The sequence below is a fragment of the Psammomys obesus genome, unplaced genomic scaffold (genome assembly GCF_907164565.1).
Source record: "Psammomys obesus unplaced genomic scaffold, mPsaObe1.curated_primary_1811, whole genome shotgun sequence".
In the NCBI taxonomy this organism is placed as follows: domain Eukaryota; kingdom Metazoa; phylum Chordata; class Mammalia; order Rodentia; family Muridae; genus Psammomys; species Psammomys obesus.
Genome location: NW_026585894.1, coordinates 22085477 through 22100478, shown reverse-complemented (window position 1 = coordinate 22100478; position 15002 = coordinate 22085477). Strand labels below are relative to the sequence as shown.

The following is a 15002-nucleotide window of genomic DNA, read 5'->3' as shown; positions in this document are numbered from 1 at the left end:
CCACATAGACACGAGATTATTTGACAAGATACTCCAGGCCTCAGTGTCACAAATATGTACATTAATTACTTAGCTCAGGAATCTGACACAAATGTGTCTTGTCTACTTTAATGTATGAAATTAAAGAGTTGCGTCCACCTGCTCTGCATGGTAGAGTTAAAGGGGGTGGAGATACCTGAGATTGAGGGAAAAATGAAGCATATATATATAAATGGGCCTAGAGTTTCCTAGGTAGTCTAGATTTCATACTTTCTGCTATACCTAGCCTAATTGCTGTTCCTCTGTAAGAACTTCTGGCATATGTTCAAGGCTTATCCTGTACCAGGCACTTTTCTTTTCCAGCACTCAATAGATGACCATGATTATGAGAAGTCTGATTTCCTCATTTTACATAGGAGAAAGGATTTCAAATGCCCAAGATAAGCCAAGATAAGGTGCATGCCTGTAATCCCAGCACTTGGGGAGGCAGAGGCAGGTAGATCTCTGAGAGTTCAAGGCCAGTCTGGTCTACAAAGCGAGTTCAGGACAGCCAAGACTACACAGAGACAACCTGTCTCAAAAAATACTAAATAAATAAATAGATAGGTAAATAAATCAAATGTCCAAGATTTGCATGATTTTCAAGCCAATGGTGCAAGACATGAATTATACTGTTTAAACCCAGCAGTAGACTAGCTTTGAAAACTAGATCCTCCAGCCGTAAAATAGGGCAGTAAAGTTATGTAAACTGTCTGTTGGCCTTTAATATCTCTAAAAGCTAGCCCTGAGATCTGGTTTCCAGAATGTTTCCTAAAAGACATGAAAGAGGGATCAGAGAACCGGCAAAAAGCAATACAGGGAAGTGGGATGAGATGGGCTGCAGCAGGGGCTTGGCACCTCTGTTCACCCACACAAACGTGCACCAATGACACTGGCCTTCATGAAGTCCAGGAAAGAAAATTACTTTCTATCTGCCCTGGAATCAGGGTTTTCAGATTCTGCTGCCAGTTGGAGAAAGACCTGCACACATACCTGCACAGGTGGGCTCCGTGCCAGACCACGCCAGATTAGACTGACATACTCGAGCAGGACTTCCTTGAAGCTCATAGCCACCAATGCAGGAGAACTCACAGGTGGCCCCATAATTGTCACCATCACTGGAACACTTCATATACCCATTCTCTGGAGCATTGAGTTTGCCACAGCGCCTAACTGCGGGAGACACAAATGCAGAGCAGCTTTAACCCTGGTGTTCTTCCATAAAGTAACCAGCGAAGGGGAGGCCCCAGCTTTGCTATGAGGTTAGACATCATCTAGTGAAATAAGTGCAAGGAAAGGAGGGCTATTCTTTAACGCTCCAGAATGGTCACCACTTGTACCAGTGACACTTTTTAGATGGCACCATTACCCCCTCAGGTTACAGATGAAGAGACTGAGCTCTGAAGAGGAAATAGTACTGACTAGCTGTCCAAACCTTGAAACACAGAGTTTTTAAAAATATTTTCTCAGGCAGACCGAAAGTCTGAAAAACAAAGAGTATAGCATCTTAGTGGCCTAAAAGAAGGAACCCGTAACCACTCAGTTATTACAAGTACTTGAGTTATTAGCTCAGTGGCGGATGGAAAAATTATTAAGTATCTGTCTTCTTGGACAGACAACGAGGGGCTCCTGTGGTACTAGCCCTGTTCCTTATGTATCCTACTAATAGCAAAATCCAAGCATAAAGATGGAATGCTTTAGTCAGATTCATGAAAACTTAATGCATAGCTGGCAGTAGCCTTACTATAGGGGCCATTCAGAGCAGTCTGGCTTGATTTTCCAGTGATGGGACAAGTACCAGGAAGCAACAGTCTCACCTCTTACTTTAACTCGAAACTTGCAAGTGCCCTTGTTCTCAGCTCTATCATAGACTGTGTACTCAATCTTGTGGTCTCCTTCTGGAAAAGTGGAACCTGGAGGGAGGCCTTTTAGGATAACACTTAAGGAAGAAAGCAGAAATACTCAGGATTATGACTGTGTACCTGAAAAGCAGTTTTGGGGGTCCGAGTCTATACAGGAGAGAGGGAAGTGCTGCTAAAGAGGAGCCTTTGAGTCCTTTCCCCAGAACAAAGGCTCTGTGAGGCACAGGGTCCCCTGAGTTCCCCTTCAAATTATAAGAGCAATTTGAAACCAGAAAAACAGAATTCCCAAACTGAGGGGAGATTCACGTTTTTGATCAATTATTTGTTTGTTTGCTACTGAAAGATAGAACAGGGTGTGGGAACCCTTGTTGCAGGCTAAGTCTGCATTTCTTTCCTGTTGGGCAGGTAACACAATACTTTCTGAGAAAAATTACTTCAGAGCACAGTTTAGTCGGTCATTTGGCACTTTGGGCTTTCAATAGGTATTAAAATGTTCTTTGCTTTTTCTATCTGGGTCAGTGATGACCTTTCTGAGCAAATGGTAAATTCTCTACAAATCCTTGGCTGTCCTAATACTTTAATAGTAAAAGCAAACTTTGTTGCTTGCTTTATATACTTCTTATATATATCAGGCATGGTTTCATTATTTAATTTAATCCTCATAGAACTCCTAGGAGGTTGGTAGAAGTCTCCATTTCAAAGGTAAGAAAACAAGGACAACAGAAGGCTCAGAAACTTGGCTTTGATTTGCACAGTAAGGGATGACTATGGCATCTATCTTAGTTATTTTGCAACACTACCAAGAGGTATAACATATCACATAACAGCTTTTGGTTAATTTTTAACATATAAACATCTCACCTTCTGTTTGCAGTTCCTAAGCATGATGATATTTGACGATAATGGGCATGTGGAATTATCATTATCACCATTAAGGAATGTTTTACACATAGGTGGGACATGCTTACAAGGCATATGAACTGAGGAGTCTCAGGAAAGTGTCAGAGATATTATCATTCAGAGATGTGTTACTTTTGACTTTAAATGCCTTAAAATTGTAAGATCTTTAGATAGCAAATGTAAATCCAGGTAACCCCGAATGAGTAATCATTCAAATATGAGTAGCTGCTAATTTGTCTGAGATTCCATTTCATCATGAAAATAATGGTGTCAGAGCTTGTCACTACCTCCTTCCTCTCAGAAGCAAGCTATATAAAAGTAGCTTGGGCAAGATACTGGTGAAGGGAGCCCCAGGATATGTCCTTGGAAAGCAAGGAGCCCAACCATAAATCTAAGAACTGATTTGATTCCAGGGGCTGAGTCAGACATTGCACAAGACTGTAACAAGTTAAGGATAAATGAGGACCAACCCACAATTACACCAACTCTGACTTGATTTTTTTGAAATTTTTATGTAAATATATATGTGTGTATACTATAGACATATTGTATGTGCATGTTCGTGTGTGTACAGTGAGTTGCTTCTTTCATATGGCTTAGCTTTTAAACTGAATTCCATAAAGTTTCTCCTAGGGGGGAATATAATCTGTATATGTTACAAGAGTAAATATTTCAATGATCAAACTTTATCTTTGAGAAATTACAGCTGAAAAAACCTAATCCTGTTTTTTTTTTTTTTTTTTTTAAGTAGATGATATAAAGGGAGCTTACTAGTATGTGGGAATAAAATGTGAATAAGAGATCTAACCTCTCTTATTAGTAAATTTTATGCTATTGCTAACAATTGTGTACAAAAGTGTTTTGTTTTGAGCCCCATGGCGTTAGCAAGATTCTAGAAACACTGTCCTTGCCTCATGGCCCAAAATGACATAAGTCAGAAGGATGTTATTGTCCGGGTATGGGTCCTACATCTGAAGGTCAAACTGAGCCATGAACTTTAACTGATAGATGAACATGCTGACATGAAGTAGGGGTCTCCTGGGAAATAGTGTGAGGGTACAGGTCCAAATGGTATATTAGAACATGTGACTCACCTACACTAATGGTGACTACCCATTACTAATCTAGTTATGAAACTATAAATGCAATGGCCGAGAAAACAGGGTTGGGTGGGGAAAAGTCAGAGGACACCAACACTTGGCTCACAAGCTTTTCTAAGTGTTTGATGACCTCAGAAGTTTAAAAACAAAAATGAAAAGTTTTTTTTAATTCTTTTTTTTTAAGTTTTTTTTATTTTATTTTTCTTTATTAATTACACTTTACTCACTTTGTATCCCCCCCCCCCGTGGTTCCCTCCCTCCTTCCACCCTTTGCATGCATGCCCCTCCCCAAGTCCACTGATAGGGGAGGACTTCTTTTCCTTCCTTTTGATCCTAGTCAATTAGGTCTCATCAGGAGTGGCTGCATTGTCTTCTTCTGTGGCCTGATAATGCTGCTTCCCCCTCAGGGGGAGGTAATTAAAGAGCAGGCCAATCAGTTCATGTCAGAGACAGTCCCTGTTCCTATTACAATGGAACCCACTTGGATACTGAACTGCCATGGGCTATAATTCTTTTTTTTTTTTAAGATTTATTTATTATTTATTTATATAATATTCTGCCTGCATGTGTGCCTGCAGGCCAGAAGAGGGCACCAGATCTCATTATAGATGGTTGTGAGCCACCATGTGGTTGCTAGAAATAGAACTCAGGACCTTTGGAAGAACAGCCAGCGCTCTTAACCTCTGAGCCATCTCTCAGCCCCACCCCCCATGAAATGTTTTAAAACAGGAATAGAAAATAGACAAGGAATAGAAAAGCTTTGTATCACACCATAACCACAGAGTAACCAGGGGAACAGAATTTGGCTTAGTATGGGAGACACAGAAGGTTTACCAATGGGTGTGAAGAGTTAGGAAGACCCGGGGACATAAGAAGGAACCCTTTTTGTATGCAATAGCAGAAAGTAGACTCTGAATTAACCAGCTGCCTTCTTTCTTTTTTGTTTCCTTTCCTTTTTTCCCCTTTACCCCTTTTATTTTTCATCCTATCTCCCATCAATAAATATTGACTAAGTACTAAATATATGCTAGGTACAGTTTTTGCCTTTAGGGATAAAGTACTAAACATATTGTAGTGAAGACAGACAATAAAAATCGTATACATAAGCTACATAAATGGGGACCAGAAGGACTAGGTCTGAAACATACATTGGCATACATACATCCTCACTCTGTGTAGGAAATGTTTCATATTTAGGAAATGCTCTGACATTTCCTAAGAGACAACATAGGCTGGTAATGTGTAGCTTAGCACCCGTGCTTTCCTAAAATGTACAAGGCTTCAAGGAAGGGGAAGGGAAGGACAAGAGGGGGAGAGAGAGGAAGAGAGGAGAGAGCAAGAGAGCATTACAGCTGCTAAATTTTATTAACTTACTCAGTAAGAATACCATCTGCGGTGTCTCTTCCCTCTGGAGTTTCCCAGGTCACCCGGACTGTCAGCTTATTGGGTTCAGCAACACGTTCTTTCACACTTGGGCACTTGATTCTAGGAGGTTCCATATCTTGAAAACATAACCCAATCAAAAAATAATTTGTTGAACTGGTGGCCAACATGCAAAGTCTGACAAGCCAAGACCTCTAGATACTTGCCATTTCTGAAGAGATGGTTCACTCTGAATTTTTCTTCTACCCTTTCATCCTGCCCTGTCTCTCATGCTGAGTTTTAACGAGCATTTAGGACTCACCTGCAAAAAACAGACCTGCCATCCTATGCCCTTGCTACGTGTACTGGGTGTACGCATCCAAATTCTACATACTGACATGGCAACAACACAGCTCATCAGCTAAAGCCAGAAGCCACTCAGCTTTAGTGACAGATTTAAAGACAGTGTTGTGAAATACCAAGTAAAGGCATCATCACAATCACCTACTTTTATTCAATTCAATGCAACAAATTTTTCCTGACAACTTTATCCAAGGGTGTCATTTCAAATATTGGAGTTGGAGGTGCAAGCAAATCTGATGTTAAAAATTTATCAGCATTTACAGTATATTGGGGTGCTTAACAAATCACACATAATGGGAGACAGAAAACAGTACTGTTCTGGATAAGGCAAGCTTGAATGCCATGAATGTGTTATGGAGCCACCTCTCTCAAATTACTTATATGTTCACACCGAGACTCATGGGTTGGCTTCAGTATTTAAATTATTCCACCCCCTCAATAGCAAGATGAGTGGATAAGGAGGGCTGGAAATAACTGCGATGTTATTTCTACATTGGGTTATGTTGCCTGTAATCAAAGCTGAAGTAAAATCACAGGAGGAAATTATAAAGTTTACCAGTTCCCCTTGATGCCAAGCAGGTACGGAAATTTGTAAAGACAGCATGCAGCAGTCAGTTTTGCATTGCTTCACATATCAATCAATAATTATCTAAATACTATTACAGCCTAGTTGAAAATTAAGTATCCTCTCTGATACTGAATCACATCCCTGAGAAACTAAATGCATCAAGTAATTGTCATCACATACTTTCCTCAGTATCTTATCTAAAGATTTCTCATTTTGTGTAGTATAAAAATTATGATTATTTTCATAATTTTTGAATATTTTCTCAGCTTTACATTTACTTATCCAAATTTGCTTTAATTCTATGTCATGCTTCAATGGATTGTGAATTCATAGCCTTATTACATTGATCTTAAATTGAATCATTATCGTGTTTCATTGAATTTAAGTCATGATCAAGTATAAGATGCATCCTAACTCCAATGACATTAAAATGTGAAAGCTATACTTTAAGAATTGATAAAATAATGTATATGTCACAATGAGAAAAAAATGTGCTTCAATCTATCTGAAATATCCACTTGCAGTTACTAGGTTCTTTAAAATAATCCTTTTTTAAATTTATGTTTTAGGTAACAGGAAAGATGCTTTCATAATTCAGGTGAGCATTTTTGGGTGAACCAGAAAGACAAGTGTTGAACGTTTGCTGCCCATCGGTCAGAGATAGCTGGCAATTGCTTTGTAGAAAATATGCTTATGAGGCTTGGATCCAAGTTGGCGGTGCTGAGAGGACACTGGGTCTGATGAGCAGGACAGCAGTGATTGCAGAGTAACCAGCAGGCCAAACTGTGGGCCCTAAAACAACAACGATTGTGTTTCCCAGGGAAGGGGAAAACCCAGAAGATTTCCCAGGTTCCAGCAGGTGCTAGGTCGCCACCCCAAACCACATGCCTGTGTGCTCCGATCACCATCCCAGACTCAACTGTGGGCTCCACAACACCAGAGACTGGCTTTTCCAGTAGAGAGAAAAACCCTACAGTGAAAGAACCAATCAGGATCAACTGACCTCAAGTCACACAGACAATCCCTGGAAAAGGTCCCAGGCTCCAGCAGGAACTCAGCCACCAGTCCAGATACCCACCTGTGCTCCTGACTTACCATCCCAGACAGAACTGTGGGCCCCAAAGCACCAGAGGCTGGGTTTCCCTGTTGGTGAAGGAAATATCAGGTCTGACCTCAGGGCACCCAGCTAATTCCTGGAAAAGTTCCAAGCTTCAAGCTCTAGCTTCCTGCCACACACCTGAGTGTGGTGCAATCACCTGCCACTGATTACTACTTGAGTACTGGGGCACAGAGCTCCATCCTACAGACACTGGACCCATGGGATCAGCACCCAGATGCTGCTAAAAAGCACAACCTCTCTCCCTGGCTAAACAGAACAAACCGCAGGACTCCCTGATTTTTCAAGAGGGCTGCATCCAGCAAACACAGAGTAAGAAGAACATTGGCAGCTCACTAAATTCAGAGCAAGAAAACCAGTGGCAGGGCAACTGTTTCCAGGACTTCCCTTAGTGAGAGGAGAGCCCCCATGAGTACCAACTACCATAGTTACCAGACAGGACCATACACCTGAGGTGATCTGCAGAAATTTCCTAAGAAGTACCGGCCATTTGGGGACCAAACCCAAAAAGCTAAGGAGGTCTCCTTCAGGAACAACTGTCTTCCTGCCAAGGGGATTCTCCCCACTTCAGGATTCCAGCAGGCACCAGAAACTGACAGTCCACACCTGAGACAGCCAGATGGGTAGAAGCCAGCACAAAAGCACAACCAACAAAAGCCAAAGCAATATGGCATCCCCAGAACACAGTTATCCAGGGACAAGAAGCTATGAAGCTATAGGCACCCTAATTTAAGTGAAATTCAAGAAGATGACCTTACAAGTGTCCTTACGAAGAGGATAATGGAAGAAACAAAAACAATGCATAAAGAAATAGAGAAAGGTAAAGTCAAACAGATTATGGCCATACATAAAGAAATACAGGAAGATGCAGCCAAACAGTTTGTGGTCTTCAGAGAGGAAATAATTAAATCACTGAAAGAAATAAAAGACACAGAAGAATGTTCAAACAAACAGGTGAAAGAATTGAAGGAAAAGCAGATAAACAGATAGAAAAACAGTCAGATAGGTGAAGGAAATCAACAAAACAGTTCAATATCTGAAGAAATAATTGTAAAAATTAAAGAAAACACAAATGGAGGAAATAAAGGAGAGGAAGAACTTAGGGAAGAAAAAAAAAACTACAGAGGTAAGCATAACCAAAAGACTACGAAAGATGGAAGGAAAAAACCTCAGGTGTGGAAGATACAATGGAAGAAATTGATATATCTGACAAAGAAAATGTTAAATCTAAAAAAAATCCTGAAAGAACCCAGATGTCCCTCAACTGAGGAATGGATACAGAAATTGTGGCACATTTACACAATGGAATTCTACTCAGCAATTAAAAACAAGGAAATCCTGAATTTTGCAGGCAAATGGTGGGAACTAGCAAAGATCATCCTGAGTGAGGTATCCCAGATGCAAAAAGACACACATGGTATATATTCACTTATAAGTGGATATTAGACATATAATATAGGATAAACATAAAAATCTGTACACCTAAAACAGCTTAAAAAAAGGAGGACTCTGGGAAAGATGATCAATCCTCACTCAGAAAGGCAAATGGGATAGACATCAGAAGAGGGAGAAAACAGGGAACAGGACAGGAGCATACCACAGAGCATCAATTAAAGACTCAAGCCAGTAGGGTATCAATGCAGATGCTGAGACTCATAGCCAAACTTTAGGCAGAGTGCAGGGAATCTCATGAAAGAAGGGGGAGATAGAAAGACATGGAGGGGACAGGAGCTCCACAAGGAGAGCAACGGAACCAAGAAATCTGGCCCAGGTGTCTTTTCTGAGACTGATACTCTAACTGAGGACCATGCATGGAGATAACCTAGAACCCCTGCATACATGTATCCATGGCAGCTCAGTCTCAAAGTATGTTTCCTAGTAATGGGAACAGGGACTGTATCTGACATGGACTCAGGGGATGACTCTTTGATCACCTCTCCCAGAGGAGGGAGAAGCCTTACCATGCCACGGAGGAAGACAATGCAGCCAGTGCTAATAGACCTGACAGGCTAGGAGCAGATGGAATGGAGAAGGACCTCTTCTATTAGTGAACTTGGAGAAGGGCATGGGAGGAAATGAGGGATGGAGGGTAGGGTTTGGAGGGAATGAGGGAGGGGATATACAGCTGGGATGCAAAGTGAATAAACTGTAATTAATATAAAAAATAAAAATTAAAACAATTCCTGACACAAATCATCCAAGAAATCCAAGACAACATGAAAAGAAAAAAAAAAAAAACTAAGAATAATAGGAATAGAGGAAAAAGAATATTCCTGTTTCCAAGGTCCAGAAAATATTTTCAACAAAATCATAGAAAAAAATCCCCAATATAAAGGAGAGGCCTGTAAGCACACAAGACTCCTACAGAAAACCTAATAAATTAGACCAGAAAAGAAAATCCTCCCACCACATAATAATCAAAAGAGTAAGTATGCAAAACAAAGATAAAACACTAAAAGCTGCAAAGGAAAAGGACCAAGTAACATATAAATCCATCAGAATTATACCTGGCTTCTCAAGAGAGAATATGAAAACCAGAAGTGCCTGGACAGATATGAAGACCTAAGAAAACACAGATGTCAGCCCAGGTTAATAGAAAACAAGATATTCAATGACAAAAAAAAATTTAAACAATATCTACCCACAAATCCAGTATTACAGAAGATACCAGAAGGAAAAATACAACCCAAGAAAGCTAACTATATTCAGAAAAACACAGGAAATAAATAACTTCACTATAGCAATACTAAAAGTAGACCAGTGCACAAACACATGACAACAACCAATATCAAAATCAAAGGATCTAACAGCCACTGGTAATTTGTCTCCCTCAATATCAATGGACTCAACTCTCTAATAAATAATACAGACTAATAGAGTGAATGCATAAACAAGACATAACAATTTTTGCATATAAGAAACACACCTAAGACACAAAGATAGACATTACCTGAGAGTAAAGGGATGGAAGGTGGTTTTCCAAGCAAACAGACCCAGGAAGCAAGCAGGAGTAGCCATTCTAGTATCTAATAAAATAGACTTTCAACCAAAATTAATAAAAAGAGATGGAGAATGTAACTTCATGATCATCAGAGGAAAATTCTACCAAGAAGACATCACAAATCTGAACATTTATGACCCAAATACAAGGGCACCCACATTTGTAAAAGGAACATTAATAAAACTTAAACCACACATAGATCCACACATATTAATAGTGGGAGACTTCAACACTCCACTCTTAACAAAGGATAGGTCTACAAAACAGATATTAAACAAAGAAAAAATGACTCTAACAGATGACATAAATCAAATGGACCTAATAGACAACTAAAGAATGTTTCACCCAAATTCTAACAGACCTTCAAAGAAGAGCTAACACCAATACTTGTCAAAGTATTCCACAAAATAGAAACAGAAGGAATATTACCACACTCATTACATGAAGCCACAGTCACCTTGATACCTAAACTTCACAAATACCCAACAAAGAAAGAGAATTTCAGGCCAATCTCCCTTATGAACATTGATGCAAAAATACCCAACAAAATAGTAGCAAATCGAATCCAAGAACATATCAAAGATGCCATCCACTATGACCAAGTAGGCTTTATCCCAGGTATATGGAGATGGTTCCATATACAGAAATCCATCGATGTAAAACCACCATATAAAGAAACTGAAAGACAAAAATCCACATGGTCATCTCCTTAGATGTTGAAAATGCATTTGATAAAATCCAATACTCTTTCATACTTAAAGTTCTGGAGAGATCAGGGATACAGGGCACTTACCTAAACATAGTAAAGGCAAAACACAACAAGCCTATAGCCAACATCAAACTAAATGGAGAGAAACTTAAATCAATCACACTGAAATCAGGGACAATACAAGGCTGACAACTCTCTCCATACCTCTTCAACATAGTACTTGTAATCCTTGCTAGAGCAATAGGACAGTTAAAGGAGATCAAGCAGATTCAAATTGAAAAGGAAGAAGTCAAAGTATCACTCTTTGCAGATGATATGATAGTATACCTGAGTGACCCCATAAATTCTACCAGGGAATGTCTGCAGCTGATAAACACCTTTAGCGAAGTGAGTGGATACAAAATTAACTCAAATAATCAGTAGCCCTCCTGTATGCAAAAGACAAATGAGCTGAGAAAGAAATTAGAGAAACAACACCCTTCCCAATAGCCACAAAAGACATTAAGTACCTTGGTGTAACTCTAACCAAGCAAGTTGAAGACTTGTATGAAAAAAATCTACATGTCTCAGTGAAAATGAAGAAGACATCAGAAGATGGAAAGATTTTCCATGGCCATGGCTCGGCAGGATTAACACAGTAAAAATGGCCATCTTAACTAAAAGCAATCTACAGATTCAATGCAATTCCCATCAAATCACCAACACAATTCTTTACAGACCCTGAGAAAAAAATTCTCAACTTCATATGGAATAACAGGAAAACCAGACTTGCGAAAACAATCCTCTACAATAAAAGATCTCCTGGAGGTAGGTATCTCCACCCTTGATCTCAAGCTGTACTATAGAGCAACAGTAATAAAAAACTGACTTGTGAATCAATGGAATTGAATAGTAGACCCCAAAATAAATCTATATACCCATGACCACCTTATTTTTGACAAAGATGGCAAAACCATACAAGAGAAAAAAGAGAACATCTTCAACAAATTTCTCTGGTCTAAGTGGATATCTACATGTAGAAAAATACAAATAGACCCACATTTATCACCTTGCACAAAACTATAGCCCAAGTAGAACAAAGACATAAACCACACACACTAAAACTGTTAGAAGGAAAAGTGGGGAAGAGCCTTGACTTCATTGGCAGAGGAGACAACTTCCTGAACAGAACACCAACAGTACAAGCTCTAAGATCAACAATCAGTAAATCGGACCTCATGAAACTGAAAAACTTCTGTAAATCAAAGGACACTGTCATTAGAACAAAACAACATCCTTCAGACTGGGAAAGGATCTTTACCAACCCTATATCTGATAGAGGGGTAATAACAGAATATATAAAGATGACAATGCAGCCACTCCTGATGAGATCTGATAGACTAAGATCAGAAGGAAGGAGAGGAGGACCTCCCCTATCAGTGGACTTGGGGAGGGGCATGTGTGAAGAAGGGGGAGGGAGGGTGAGATCGGGAGGGGAGGATGGAGGAGCTTATGGGGGGATACAAAGTGAATAAAGTGTAATTAATAAAAAAATATTTTATCCAGTGGGAAATACTGATGAGACATTACTGGCCTCATAAATAAATGCAAATGGGATTTCTATAAATAGGAGAAAAAATAATTTCCTGTAAGGGTCATATTCTAAAGAGAATAAAACTTTAGTTGTGAAAAAAAATGAATTCAAGACCTTAAAGAGCAAAAATTCAAGTAATCCAATTACAAAATTGTGTACAGAGCTAAAGAGAGAATTCTCAATAGAGGAATATCAAATGGCAGAGAAACACTTAAAGAAATGTTCAGTGTCCTTAGTCAACAAGGAAATGCAAATCAAAACGACCCTGAGATTTCCCCTTACACCCATCAGAATAGCCAAGATAAAAAAAAAACTCAAGTGACAACACATGCTGGAGAGGATGTGGAGAAAGAAGAACCCTCCTTCATTGCTGGTGGGAATGTAAACTTGTACAACCACTTTGGAAATCAATCTGGCTCTTTCTCATACATTTAGGAATAGCGTTTCCTCAGGATCCAGCTACACTACTCTGAGGCATATATCCAAAATATGCTTAAGTATACAACAAGGACATTTGCTCAACCCTGTTTGTATCAGCTTTATTTTTAATAGTCAGAATATGGAAACAACTCAGATGTCCCTCAACAGAAGAATGAATGCAGAAATTGTGCTAAATTTACACAATGGAATATTACTCAGCATTTAAAAAGAAAGAAATCATGAAATATGCAGGCATATGTTGGGATCTAGAAAAGATTATCATGAGTGAGGTATCCTAGAAGCAGAAAGACACACATGGTATACACTCACTTATAAGTGGATATTAGACATATAATATAGGACAAACATACTAAGATCTGTACACCTAAAGAAGCTAAGCAAGAAGGAGGACCCTGGGCAAGATGCTCAATCCTCATTTAGAAAGACAAACTGGATAGACTTCAGAAGAGAGAGAAAACAGGGAATAGGACAAGAGCCAACCACAGAGGGCCTCTCAAAGACTTTACCCAGCAGGGTATTAAAGCAGATCCTGAGACTCATAGCCAAACTTTGTGCAGAATATAAGGAATCTCATGAAAGAAGGGGGAGATAGAAAGACATGAAGGGAACAGGAGCTCCACTAGGATAGCAACAGAACCAATAAATCTAGGCCCAGGAATCTTGTCTGAGACTGATACTCCAACCAAGGGCCATGTATGGAGATAACCTAGAACCCTTGCACAGATGTAGCCTATCGCAGCTCAGTATCCAAGTGGGTACCCTAGTAAGGGAAACAGGAGCTTTCTCTGACATGAACCCAGTGCCAGGCTCTTTGATCACCTCCCTTTGTAGGGGAGCATCCTTACTAGGCCACTGAGGATGACAATGCAGCCAGTCCTGATGAGATCTGATAGGCTAGGGTCAGTTGGAAGAGGAGGAGGACCTTCCTAATCAATGGACTGAGGGAGGGGCATGGGAAGAGAAGAGTGAGGGAGGGCAGGATTGGGAGGGTATGAGGGAGAGACCTACAGCTGAGATTCAAAGTGAATAAATTGGAAAAATTAAAAAATAAAAATTTTATTACTTAAAAAAAGAAAATATGCTTTCATAAAAGGCAATGCAGAGAAAGAGGAGCTGAGAACAGCTTACTGATTTCCATATAAAATTACTTTGTGTTTTCATTTATAAGAACGAAGTCTTACAAATTATAAATATATAATATATAATTTATGATATATAAATTATAAATTTTCAGGTAGACTAAATGTTATGATACACTCTCTCTTTTCCTTGTGTCACTTAGGTGACACACCCCAAAGTAGGTTATCTGGGGGGACAGTCTCAGAGACTCCCCTAGACAGTTTGTGTCTATCTAACAATGACAAGTCAAAAGGTTGTTCAGAAAGAGAGCTTCTCCAAATACAAAACAATTCGAAGTCATACCATATAGGAAGCAATCTTTGTTGAACCCTATGTTCTCAACTGATCCTATATGCTCTCTTTGACCAATTCATTGAATTTTCACCCCTAATGTTAAGCACTAAGTAAACAACTAAATAATATTTTGACCAGTTTTATTTCTAGACTAGAAAGCATGTCTTCTATTTTAGAATTTCCTTGGGGTGTGATATTTAAATATTCCATTCCAAATTTTAAATGTGTCCTAAGATATCAAGTGTTCCTTTCTTTGTGTGTGGGGGTGTATGTCTGTATGTTGTTGTGGTCGTGGTGACCTATTGTTTGTATCCAACCTTTATATGCGCATTCTTTTGAGACTGTTTACTCAGCTTCCTTATAAATCCTCAAAGTTCATCGAAAAGACTGGATTCTAAAGCCTTTTTAAACAACTGTCTCTCTCTCTCTCAATTACTCTGGCTAGACTGTGGATCAGCTGATGCTTCATAGAGCTAAGGTTATTATTCCCCAGTTACCCATGGCCACCATAGCTTCTTATATGTTAGGATACATTTCCATGAACGAAGTAGAGAAGGTTACTATAGAAACATAAT

At 39.4% G+C, this 15002-nt stretch overlaps 1 protein-coding gene across 1 annotated transcript in view; it reads right to left on the bottom strand.

Moving 5' to 3' along the window:
• Window positions 1–757: 757 nt before the first annotated feature.
• Srpx (sushi repeat containing protein X-linked) overlaps window positions 758–15002 on the bottom strand; it is a 74008-nt gene continuing 59763 nt past the window's right edge. The window contains exons 5-8 of the mRNA XM_055599562.1: window positions 5255–5381; window positions 1836–1957; window positions 1012–1191; window positions 758–789 (exon numbers count right to left, since the gene is read on the bottom strand). Of these exons, the coding sequence (XP_055455537.1) occupies window positions 758–789; window positions 1012–1191; window positions 1836–1957; window positions 5255–5381 (461 nt within the window). The remainder of the gene's footprint in view (window positions 790–1011; window positions 1192–1835; window positions 1958–5254; window positions 5382–15002) is intronic.